Genomic DNA, 12,252 nt, shown 5'->3' with positions numbered 1-12,252 from the left:
TAAAAATCTCACATCTGATAAAGAAAACCATGTATCTCCAGAAAGTTGTATAATCATATTCAACCCCCCAACATCTATATTATTTAAATGTTTAGTATACAGTCCAATATTTTGTGTCTTTATCATACCTCTGAGACTTTCCATATTAGTGACCAAGTTTCATAGCAAACATGCTCCAGGGTTAGCAGCAGAAGTGTGCTTTGGGGGAGCTGAAGTTGTACCAAGGCACAACATACGTCAACATACTGAATATTCATATAATCTACAAACAGAAGTGTTTCCTGGTAAGCACATTAATATTAATTCGTTGATTCATTTCCTCTCTCTTTGCGCCTCCTGTAAATGTGCATGTGACACACACGCACACCACACAATGTCCTACACTTGCTGAGCATGAGATGCTCCCTAGGACCTGGTCAGGTCACCGCCTACCTCCTCAGTTTCCCATGTCCTCTTTATTGTGCCACTTTATATCTGTTTTTGTTTCTTCTCTCCTTTGGCATGGAAAATTCCTACAAGTGTTTGAAGACTCAGCTCAGATCCCTTAAGAGGATCTTTACAGGACCACCAAAAAGAAATTAAATAAAGTTCTAAATTTTTTGGATAAGTTTTCATGGCGGAATATTGTGAAACTATGGCTAAAATGAAGTTTAAAAGATTATCCACAACTACTGATGGACTATCTCTCCTGACTTGGTAAAATATTGTGGTTAACTAAGGATTGGCAATAATATCTACCTAATATATATAATTATAAAAATAGAAAAAAATGTAGGTTATATATATTAAATAGGACAAGAATGCAAAAGGCTAGATGTTTCTGTATTAATGAACACTTATAGAAGTATATTATGTTTTATTTATTTGGCTTTTGCTATTTTTTTGGTCCCGCTGACTCTTTTAAACTGTATCTATAAAACATCTACAGGGGCACCTGGCTGGCTCAGTCAGTAGAGCATTCAACTCTTGATCTCAGGGTCATGAGTCCAAGACACATGTTGGGAATGGAGCCTACCTAAAAAAAAAAAAAAAATCTACAAAGTGAAGTATAATGAATCCCTATATACTCATCTCCCAGTTTCAACAATTACCAACACACAGTCATCTAACTTCATCCACATCACACTAACCACTCTACTGAATCGTAAATGTTTTTGAATCTTTGCAGACATTTCATCCATAATTATTATTATTTTTTTAAGATTTTATTTATTTATTTGAGTGAGAGAGACTGAGAGAGAGAGAGCACATGAGAGGGGGGAGGGTCGGGAGGGTCAGAGGGAGAAGCAGACTCCCTACCGAGCAGGGAGCCCAATGCGGGACTTGATCCAGGGACTCCAGGATCATGACCTGAGCCGAAGGCAGTCGCTCAACCAACTGAGCCACCCAGGCGCCCTCATCCATAATTATTTTAATATGTATCTCTAAATCATTTTAAACATAATTATAATATTATTGCATAAAAATGAATAATCTTAGTATCATTAAATATCTAATTAGTGGTCAGTTATAGATGTTTTTTATAGTTTGTTCAAATCAGCATCTAAACAATGGCAACAGACTGCATCTACTTAATATAACCCATAAGTCTTTTCAAAATCAATGTATGAGATCCCCTTTATATTATTCATAACAATATATTGTTTGAAGAAATTGCTGTAGTATGTTTTTAAGGTTCCTATGCCTTAAAATAGAGAATTAGGGTTTCATATTAGCAAGATAACTGTTACGATATAGTCTTTCATTCTATGGGCGCCTGGGTGGCTCAGTCGTTAAGCGTCTGCCTTGGGCTCAGGTCACGGTCCCAGGGTCCTGGGATCGAGCCTTGCATCTGGCTCCCTGCTCAGCGGGAAGCCTGCTTCTCCCTCTCCCACTCCCCCTGCTTGTGTTCCCTCTCTCACTGTGTCTCTCTCTGTCAAGTAAATAAATAAAATCTTAAAAAAAAAAAAAAAGTATGGCTCACTGCTATCTTAAACTAGACAGCCATTATAAGGATGACATTTACAGAGAATAAACATCTGCAAGAACTTCATTTTTCTATTATGTGAGGACATGCACACCAAGACCCTTGGAGAATGGTTAAAAAAAATTACAAGTATTAAATCCGAATGATAATTGTACTAGAAGTTAATTTCATAATAGTTCTTAGTAATAACGTAAACATTCTGAAAGTTATCTGACTTTTAGATAGTTTGGTTCTCCATGGTGATGTTATAGCCCACTGGTAAAAATGTTACACTTCAAAAGACTGAATCATATGTGTTTAAATGTAGGTAACCTTCACCTAATAATCATATACATACATACAAGGCAAACACATGGGACACAGGGATATTTGCCACTATAAAACTCCTCTGACCCTCACTACATATGAAGGTTATTAACCTAAGTTTTACTCCTAAAGCACTTTAAAATGCACTACTAAACATATAATAGTGTTTAGTGATGTAAATAAATCATTAAAAACCTGTAGACCTTTTTGTAGCCTGAACACAAAGCCAAAAGCAATACTTCTATTTTAATTCCCAGGAAGTTTTTCTCAGTTGCTATAGGAATACAGCTATCATATTAGAAAGGAAAAAAACAGCTCCAGAGTAGTGTGCGAGGCACCACCTACCATAGACCTGGGCTTGCTGATGGCCACCAGACTAGTGAGGAAGTCTTCATCATGCCGTTGGCTGAAAACATGGGCGTCATAGGCCACCATAATGGAGATTTCTTCCATCATCTTGCCAGCTGGCCCTTCCACAGCACCAGCTGCTACCCCAGCTCCAGACCAGACTATCCAAGGAAAACTCCTACTGCAGTTCAGTGCCAATGCCCACACCCACCTGAGTTTCAGGGGGCGGAGTATCAAAAATCCAGAAGGAAAAAAAGAAAAGCAGCTGCTATCCCAGGCTTGTCTGGCAATTCACCCCCAGTAGAAAACCAAGGGAGGTCTCTTATCTGTGGAGGAAGTATACACTATAAACACCTTCTGCATTCTTAACACAGCAGCTGGAAAGTTCGGTTTTGGGAAATCTTCTTTCAGCTTCAAAAAGAGAAATAAAGAAAAGTTTTCTAACTGGAAATATCCTATAGCAAAATCAAACAAAACAAAACAAAAGACCGCCCCCAAAACTGATTTATGTTATGCTCTTGGTAATTAGAAACTTTCTAAGTTTATCTTCTTACTTCAGTATTACTTATATCAAGATTCTTCTTCTTGGAGGAGAAGTGGATTTTCTTACAGCTTATTTTTCCACATTCATAGAAAATAAATAGATGGCAACCTTTAGTTTTTCAGAATTTCTAGAATTCTTGGTGCGGTTAAAAATTATCTCCTGAAGTATGAAAAAAAGAGATTCTTTTTCACCTCTGATTATTTCTGTTAAAGAAAAGTACCAAAATATAAAAATGAAACAGGGACTGCAATATCAATTAATTATCATTTCCCCTTCTCCCACTAAAAAACACACAAATATTTTAAATAAAATTCTTGCTTTGGGGAACTTTGTTTTCCGTTGTTATTCAGAAAGCAACACAAAGGTCCCATTTCTAAACTTATGGCTTTTCTCCCATAGATAAAAGTTCTCCTCTTTTTTTTTTTAAGCTTAGAGGTTTCTTTTAATTACCCATATTAGCAGATAGTCATGAACTGGTGGTGTCTTAGCCACCAGAAGTGTTTTACAGTTGGAAACCATAAATGAATCTCAATATGCCCTAATGAAAAATTTGAAAGCTGCCCATAATTATCATTACAAGGCTGCCTAAATTACCAGGAAATATAATGTATGCTAATTCCATGGAAAAAGTATTAAGCAAATAAAAAGGGGGAGAACAAATGAAGTTCCTCCAAAAGTTGTTTTTCTAAAATTTCTAATTAAGCTATTATTGTCTCTGCTTTTTATAGATTATGACATTGCAGTACCATGAGAAATATCATTTGTTAGAATTAGAAATCAATTTGCCAATGTTTGTCTATAATCAAATACAGATACTGGTTGGAATTTTTAGCCCTAATTACCAATAGCATTGTTATGTTGTTTAATTGTTTGCCTTTCAAAGGACAAAACTTAGAATGAGATTCATGGTGTCTATTTTCCCCCAAGTACCTTCACCTAGATTAACATGATTACTTAAATAGCACCTTGTTCCATTTAAATATGATTAGGAGAATTTTGCAATTGCTATGCATTCTAGATTACACACACACACACACACACACACACACACACGGAAGGAGAAAAACACCTTATTGCTAGGAAACAGAAGCAAGTCTAATAGGCTTATTTTAAGAGAAAATGCAATACTTTTAATAAATCTTCAAGATTAAAACAGCCTCAAACTGTGCTTGACCCTCGTTGAAGCCAGTAAAGCATTTTCACTTCATTTTTTGCTACAATGCAGCTTTGTCTCTTATGCTTTATTTTTGTCAAAAAGTTTCCCAGCATATTTATCTTAAGGCTGACTAACCAGGTAAAAATTGAACTGTAATCAAGAGACAAGGTTTCATAAAGCGTCCAGGCAGTTCATACCTTTTAAATTCCTTTTTATCTTTTCAGAAGTACTGTAAAAGATACTGTGAACCTCTTCACGCGTTCACTAGCACCAGAAGGTTTCAGGTTTATCTTGCAGCACCATTTTCTAGATGGGAAAGCAATTCCTCTTGCTTTCATGTTTTTCTTTGCTGCAGTGACTCAGTGCTTCTACCCTGATACCTGAATAAGGTGCGCTGACAAAGACACCTGTTGTGGAAGGTAAAGAAACTACTTCCCATAATGCCTCACTCCCTGCTGGCAACCGCCCAGGGGCAAACAAGAATTATAAACCACATTCGAGCAATTGCCTATGCACCCCGGGAGAGCAATTCAGTGTAACAATGGGTAATCTTCTTGGTTAGGAAGAACACTCATAACCCAAGGGAAAAAAAAGGACCAGAAAAACAATATCAAAAAGTTCAGGTGTTATGTATTAAACTCAGAAACTATTTAGGGATCAGGGGTGTAAGAGTAGAAAACAATTTTAGGAACATAATCAGAGACTGTAAAGATACTTTTAAAATTACATAAACAGAAGCTAACGGCTTTAAATAATGCAGTCCTTTCAGAATTCCACACAGGTTCTCAGGTAAACAATCAGGTATTTTTTAAAGCTTCTGATTTATTACCTACAAAAGATTGTTCTAATTAGCCACAGCCACTGGAATTATTAATAACTTTTCATTTCTAAATCTAAGAGGTCCTCTATCAAAGCCAGAATGCATGCATTTTCTAGAGCAAGGGTTTCCTAAGTTAGACTTGCACCCTTCATTTTTGTCACCCTTACAATGGTCCTCCATACTTGACTTTCAGAGTCTGGGCAGGAAAAATTCCAATGTTTCTTTTCTCTTACAATTAAATGTATACTTGTGGTCCCAACAAAATGCATACTTTTTGAAAACCGATGATCTATTTAAAAACCTGTCTTTGAACTGGCCTTTTCTCCAGTCTCAGAAATACCCTCCCCAAAGTTCAGGAGCCCTGTTACAGTCATGTTTATAAACAGTCCTCTACTCCCTTGCAAGACATCTTTCTTACTCTTTTGCCTGTTCCCCTGTGAACTGATCCCACGGATCTCCCAGGATTGTTTCCACCTAAGTTTCTGCAGTCCTCTACTTCGCACCACGCAGCAACACTGAAAAAAGCCATGGGGGTGGGGAATTACCTGAGATCAAGGGGTGTAGCAGCATTTGCTGCTAAAATTTACCAGGCAAGGACTGTATATCCTACCGGCAGCAGAAAACAAGGCGGCAGTGGTAACCAATAGAGGGTCGCCAGTTCAAGCAGGAACTAGCTAGCAGTCTGTCCCAGGGCAAGTCATTCAACCTCCCTAGGTTTCAATTTCCTCATGGTCATGTAAATTGAGAGGGATGGACTAGATCTGAGGTTTTCACGTGCGCTCAGAAACTGTCCAAAGCTAAGTATCCAATTTCCCTCCACTAAACAGGCTTACTGGGGGATTTGAAGGTGGAAATAACTTTTTAATCTCTATCAGAATAAAAAACAAAGGGGAACATTAATCCCAGATGTTAAGAAAGTCGGGGTTGCTATAATGTGTCCCCAAAAGGCAGTCGATTTTGTACCCTACTTTGGATTTTCTAATGCCAACTCTTTTGCCTATGAAGAGGATTCAGTGACAGTGCGGATACTTTTTATTAGTTATTCTTTACAGTCTTTTCAGTTTAGAGGTCAACCTGGCTACAAAAAGCCTCTCCAGATCTCATTAAAATAAGAAAATTTTAGTGAATAAAATATCTTTAATGATTTGTAAGTGCCGTTTTAACATTTTACATAGGACGATTTTACTATGGTAGCTGATTTTGTTCCAACAATCATTCTTCTAGGATTATTACATTTTAACAAAAACATACCTGGGTCATACTGAGTGAGTATGAGTCTAATAAACCATTCCTGGCCTTCAGAGAACATCTGTTCTCACGTGTCAAATGTAGGTACAGCCAAAACAAAAAATCAAGGAAAACATGAATAAGATGTGAACATTTTTTAAATTTCTGTGTTCTCCCCAAATGCAGCAAAGCAGCAAAGTAGCTTTATGATGGGAGTGGTATTCAAATCAAAGGAGCAAATATGTGAAAAACAGACAGCATGTCTTTAAAAAGAGCCACAAGATGGGGAGCCTGGGTGGCTCAGTCGTTAAGCATCTGCCTTCAGCTCAGGTCATGATCCAGGGTCCTGGGATCAAGCCCCTGCTCAGCGGGGAGCCTGCTTCTCCCTCTCCCACTCCCCCTGCTTGTGTTCCCTCTCTCGCTGTGTCTCTCTCTGTCAAATATACAAAAAAATAAAAAATAAAAAGAGCTACAAGAGTGGCTGCAAAGACCCCTTCCCCATGCCTCAGGTTCTGCTTGTTGAACTTCTCACAACAGCCATAAAGTCGGGGCAAGATGGAAAGGAGAAGAAAAGCACCAGGGAAGAAATGTGGTCTCAAGGGCAGAGGGTCTTCTGAGCCTTCCGTGCAGAGGTGGAACCCTCTAGACACTCTCCTTCCCTCCCCGGTGGTTCTTGTGTGTTTATTCCTAAATCAGTCAACATAAACATTCATGAAGTGTATGTGACTCAGTTTTAAGAGATCTTCACAAAATATTCATGTATTGACATAAACAACTGTAAGAAAGATAAAATTCTACAAGTACTTTCTTAATCACAGAAAACCAATATTCCAAGTAGGTTTTACACTTAGGAGTGCACATTATAAAACCCAAGTGCTCTAAGTGGGGGAACAAAATATAAAAGGAGAAAGAGAAGTCACAGAAGTATCAAGAGCAGAAAGCTTTTCAGAGTATTTTGGATTTCAGAGTAGTCTAGTGACACATACTGAGTTTTTACAAAGGGAAAAGACCAAAAAGTAAAAGAAAAAGAAGCAAAATCTTAGTTTTCTTTAAAAAATCATGCAAAGGTAAATACAGAAAACCTTTATTCTTGTGTTGAATTCCAGCCATTCAGCTCATTATCTTTCCTATCTTCCTAGCAATTGCTAGGCAAATTCAAAACCCCAGAAAGCATAGATTCTTAAGGAAAAAAAAAAAAAATCCCCAGAGTTAAAGAAAAGAAAAACCAGTGGGGCCTAAAATACTTGCCTAACAGCTATACTGGGTATCTTACTTCCTCATTCGTATCTCACTACAAAGAATGTGGGTGAGGGAGAGTCCAGACTGTGAGTCTGCAACTCTCTAGCAGTCAGCTTTTTACCTCATTTGTAACTCTAAAATCCACAGCCAACTGTTAAACGCAAAACAACAGGCCCAAAATGGAGTCACTTTTGTGAAGCCCCACATTACCAAACAGAGACTTCATTACAGTTTTGGCTCTCCCAGAAATGGAATCTTAAACCAGTCACTCAGAAATCGCCTGATCAGCACTAGTTGGATAATCTGCCTGACAGACCCCTTTTGAAATAATCAACCTGCTTTTTTGCCTACTGTAACTTCTTTGTTCCTACTCCCTTTTGCTTACGAAAGTCCTTTCTTTGGTACAGCTCCTCAGAGCTCCTTCCTATCTGCTAGATTGGATGCTGCTCAAGTCATAAATCATTGGATAAAGCCAATAAGATCTTTAAAATTTACTCAGTCGAATTTTGTTTTTTAACACAACACATTCACTTAAACTTTACCTAACCAAAAATAAGTGTTTCCAGTGTTGTAAGCATTCACTGATATTTGCCAAGGATGGTTTCAGACACATCTAAAAATATGAGCAATGCTTCATCGTGTCTCATTTTGAGCAGAATACACAACTCACCTGTAATTACAAATAACTTTACCTTAATTTTTAAAGCATTCAAAATATTTTTTAAATTAAAAAAATTTTTTAAATTTTAAAAAAGTTTTATTAACAACCAAATCAAACCATTCCACAAAGATAATGTTTTAGATCCCCCCCTTTTTTTTTTAACCAAGATCAGAAGGTAGTTTAAGTTTTAGGGAACAGCAAAAAAGTGTGAACTAGTTTTATTTACATGTTCATTTGTTTCAAGTTCTTCCTGTAGGGCTGGTGACTCCAGCCTGAATAAGTCCCTTTCCAATGGGCCCTCAGGTCGCTGCAGCAGTGGTGGGCTTGATGATCACCAGGGGGAAGTGGGTGGGGGCGCTGGGTTGAATAGGTGATGGGGATTAAGGAGGCACTTGTGATGAGCACCAGGTGATGGATGCAAGTGTTGAATCACTATATTATATACCTGAAATTAATATTACTGTTAACAAGAATTTAAAAACTAAAAACAACAAACCAACTTGATGAATTTGATGCTACATGAATTATATCTCAATTTAAAAAACCCAACAGCATTTGCTAAATGCTTGTAATGTGCATGGGAGTGGGGGGGGGGCTTACAAATTTTTAATATAGTAACATATAATCTAGTTATAATGATGACTAATAGGGGCACCTGGGTGGCTCAGTCGATTAAGCATCTGACTCGATCTCATTTCAGGTCTTAATCTCAGGGTCATGAGTTCAAGCCCCATGTAGGGCTCCACACTGAGTGTGGAGCCTACTTAAAACACACACACACACACACACACGAATAATAACTAATGTATCCTTAAAAAGTCTTTTATAATAATAACAGGAACTAATATGTAGTAAGCATTCACTATGTCGTAGACATAGAATCCCATTTAATCTTCACAATAAGCCTGTGAACTAGGAACTATAATTATCCCTTCTTCTCCACTGAAGTATGGAGAAGTTTAGTGATTTGACTCAATTATCACAATTAGAAATGGAGCTGATAAGATTCAAAAACCAGTGTGTCTGGCTCCAAAGTGCATGCCCTTGACAATAAGGGAAGTGAGCAGACATAAACTGAGAATCGGCCATGTGCCAGACACCCCTGCTTTTCAAATACTGATATCTCCTTCCCCCGCCCACCCCCCAGAACACAATACACTATGTTTGCCAAATAATGCCATCATAAGTGACTTTAGGACTGTAAGAGTATGAAGTCTGTCTGCATACAGGAAAGCCTGCATGGAAAAGACGGAATGGATTTGGATAGGCAAAGTGAAATCATTTTTTACAGGGAAAATAAGCCTGGTCTCAGTGCTGATATTGGTGGGGTATAGTAGGAGATAAGATTTCAAAGGCAGGTTTGAATTGGCCTGTGGTAGGTTTCAAATATCAGGTCAACAACTTCGGAAAACGCAGTGTATAGGCCTTGGCCTGTGGTGGGTTCCAAATATCAGGTCAACAACTTTGGAAAATGCGGAGTATAGGCCAAGGGCGGCCACTGAAGACTACAAAGTTTTTGCCTTCCTAGCCTCCATTTCTGTCACTAGAGGAAGGACCTATATTATAAGGGTTAACACATGGGCTTCAGAGTTCAGAATAACCTGGGGTAACATCTGACTCTGCCACATACTAGCTCTGTGACCATAAGCAAATTCTATAAGCTGTCTTACCCTTGGTTTTGGCAACCATACAATAAGAAAATAGTAACAATGTTGTTACTATGAGGGATAATAAGATAATGCACATAAAATCCCTAGTAAGCTGTCCCGCTCTAGAAAGCATTTGGTTAATGATGCGGTTATTTGCTGTTATTATCAATATTAATAAAAATGATGTCTGCCGGGACAAGATCATTTTTTAACACCGAAGAGAAGATGGAATTGTAACTTTCAGAACTGATAACTTTCACTATCCGAGAACACAATGTCTCCATTTTCTATTTCCTTATCCAATTAATAAAAATCCAGGAGAAAAAAATAGATGATGTCACACAACTCCAACCTTCCACCAGTTTTCCCTAAGCAATTAAATGTTTTTAGATGTTGCTTTATTTGGGAGCAAATTGGTTAATTCACACACATCCTTCTGTCAGAAATCACTGAGACAGGTTAGAGGACATGAAAGGTTGATAATGTGTGTGTGTGGAGTCTCTTGTACTTTTGCAGCCCTCTCCAGTTTCCTGATGACAATGCTGACAGAGTTTAATCAATTACCTCTTATTAAATTAAGCAATTGTGACAAGAACAGGGAACAAAGAGAGCATTTGTTGTATACCGATATTCATCTGTTGTAACCTGATCAACAAAACACTGTTACTATGGGCTAACATGTGGAAATACATAATCCTTCTTTATAATTGTATTATAACAAGATTTTCCATTGTTCATTGGTACCTTAGAATTAAGAAATATCCTATACAATGGTTTAGAGTAACAGCTTATCTGGAAGCTTAGACCTGACCAATAAAATTTTAATCCATTTCATTTCAAAGAGATCAACTGAGTTTGATGAGTGTAGGAGGAGGGAAGAGAGAAGTAACACATTATTATTTTTTTTTTTAAAGATTTATTTATTTATTTGAGAGAGCGAGAATGAGAGAGAGAGAGAGTACATGAGAGCGAGGGTTAGAGGGAGAAGCAGCTTCCTCGCCGAGCAGGGAGCCCAATGCGGGACTTGATCCAGGGACTCCAGGATCATGACCTGAGCTGAAGGCAGTCGCTTAACCAACTGAGCCACCCAGGCGCCCCGAAGTAACACATTATTTAACACCTACTGTGCTGGGATGGAGCTTTAACTACACTCTCCTATTTTTTTTTTTTTTTTAAGATTTTATTTATTTATTTGAGACAGAGAGAATGAGAGACAGAGAGCATGAGAGTGAGGAGGGTCAGAGGGAGAAGCAGACTCCCTGCCGAGCAGGGAGCCTGATGCGGGACTCGATCCCGGGACTCCAGAATCATGACCTGAGCCGAAGGCAGTCGCTTAACCAACTGAGCCACCCAGGCGCCCATACACTCTCCTAATTTTTACAATAATACTATGAAGCTGGTTTTATTATCCCCATTTTACAGAAGAGTAAACCACTGCCCTATGGGTTTAAGTAATTTAAGGCCACACTGCTAGTATATGAAAACCATGATTAAAACTGAAATATGTGATTACACAGGCTGTGTGCCCCCCAACCCCCAACAGGTTCATAATAAAATGAATTCAAGAAAGAAGAAAGTAAACTCAACTTGGAGATCCTGAAATAGAAGCTTCACAATTTCCAAAGCTGCACTTTGTATCACTCTTCTCTTAGTATTTTGTTTTAAATTTTTTTTAAGCAAGTTCTATGCCCAACATGGGGCTTGAACTCAGGACCCCAAGATCAAGGGTCACATGTTCCACCAACTGAGGCAGCCAGGCGTCCCCCTCTTAGTATTTTCCTTTATTATTATATCATTGTATATTCAAAATATGAACTAAAAACTCATTTTGGGGGCACCTGGGTGGCTCAGTCGTTAAGCGTCTGCCTTCGGCTTAGGTCGTGATCCCGGGATCCTGGGATTGAGCCCCACATCGGGCTCCCTGCACCGCAGGGAGGCCTGCTTCTCCCTCTCCTACTCCCCCTGCTTGTGTTCCCTCTCTCGCTGTGTCTCTCTCTGTCAAATAATAAATAAAATCTTTAAAAAAAAAAACAAACTCATTTTGCATCTAACAGTATTATTTATAAGGCATTTGCAAATAGAAAGAAAACTGAGGCCAACTACTGAGAAGTGTAATGCACATATTAACAGTCTGCTACAGTAGAAAATATCATGTGGATTGAAGCAGCATTCCTTCAATGACCTGTCAACAGCAGCTTCTCTGTGGTTTAAAATTGGCCTTTTGTTTGCTTTAAGACCAAGAGTAAGTTGCTTAATGGGTTAATAGAAAAATAACAAAAAGGCCTTAATATTTTTTAACAGTGGTCTTAGTAGGAGTGGTAGCAATTTCATTCACT

General features: G+C 38.2%; 1 protein-coding gene and 1 long non-coding RNA gene across 9 annotated transcripts in view; both read right to left on the bottom strand.

The window, feature by feature from the left end:
* The window catches only part of LOC102744208 (rab GTPase-activating protein 1-like), a 359,561-nt gene that overhangs the window by 102,766 nt on the left and 244,543 nt on the right, over positions 1 to 12,252 (bottom strand). For 2 of the 8 annotated variants that reach the window (XM_031027901.2, XM_081824636.1), the window contains exons 1-2: positions 5,686 to 5,794; positions 2,618 to 3,031 (exon numbers count right to left, since the gene is read on the bottom strand). The exons of 3 other annotated variants lie outside the window; for them this stretch is intronic. In XM_031027901.2, coding sequence (XP_030883761.1) covers positions 2,618 to 2,728 — 111 coding nt within the window. In that variant the 5' untranslated portion in view covers positions 2,729 to 3,031; positions 5,686 to 5,794. Of the gene's footprint in view, positions 1 to 128; positions 613 to 2,617; positions 3,068 to 4,517; positions 4,581 to 5,685; positions 5,795 to 12,252 lie in introns of those variants that run through there. 3 more of the 8 variants (XM_031027900.2, XM_081824634.1, XM_081824633.1) reach the window with 3 other exon arrangements.
* On the bottom strand, positions 4,515 to 5,821 carry LOC145722289 (uncharacterized). Its single transcript, XR_014146433.1, has 2 exons — positions 5,751 to 5,821; positions 4,515 to 5,655 (listed from the first exon to the last, which is right to left on the bottom strand). It is a non-coding gene; the product is annotated as an uncharacterized LOC145722289 (long non-coding RNA).

The sequence above is a fragment of the Leptonychotes weddellii genome, chromosome 6, assembly GCF_054177405.1.
Source record: "Leptonychotes weddellii isolate Sample4059 chromosome 6, ASM5417740v2, whole genome shotgun sequence".
Taxonomy (NCBI): Eukaryota; Metazoa; Chordata; class Mammalia; order Carnivora; family Phocidae; genus Leptonychotes; species Leptonychotes weddellii.
The sequence above is the reverse complement of the archived record's forward strand: the minus strand, read 5'-3'. Positions and strand labels throughout refer to the sequence as shown.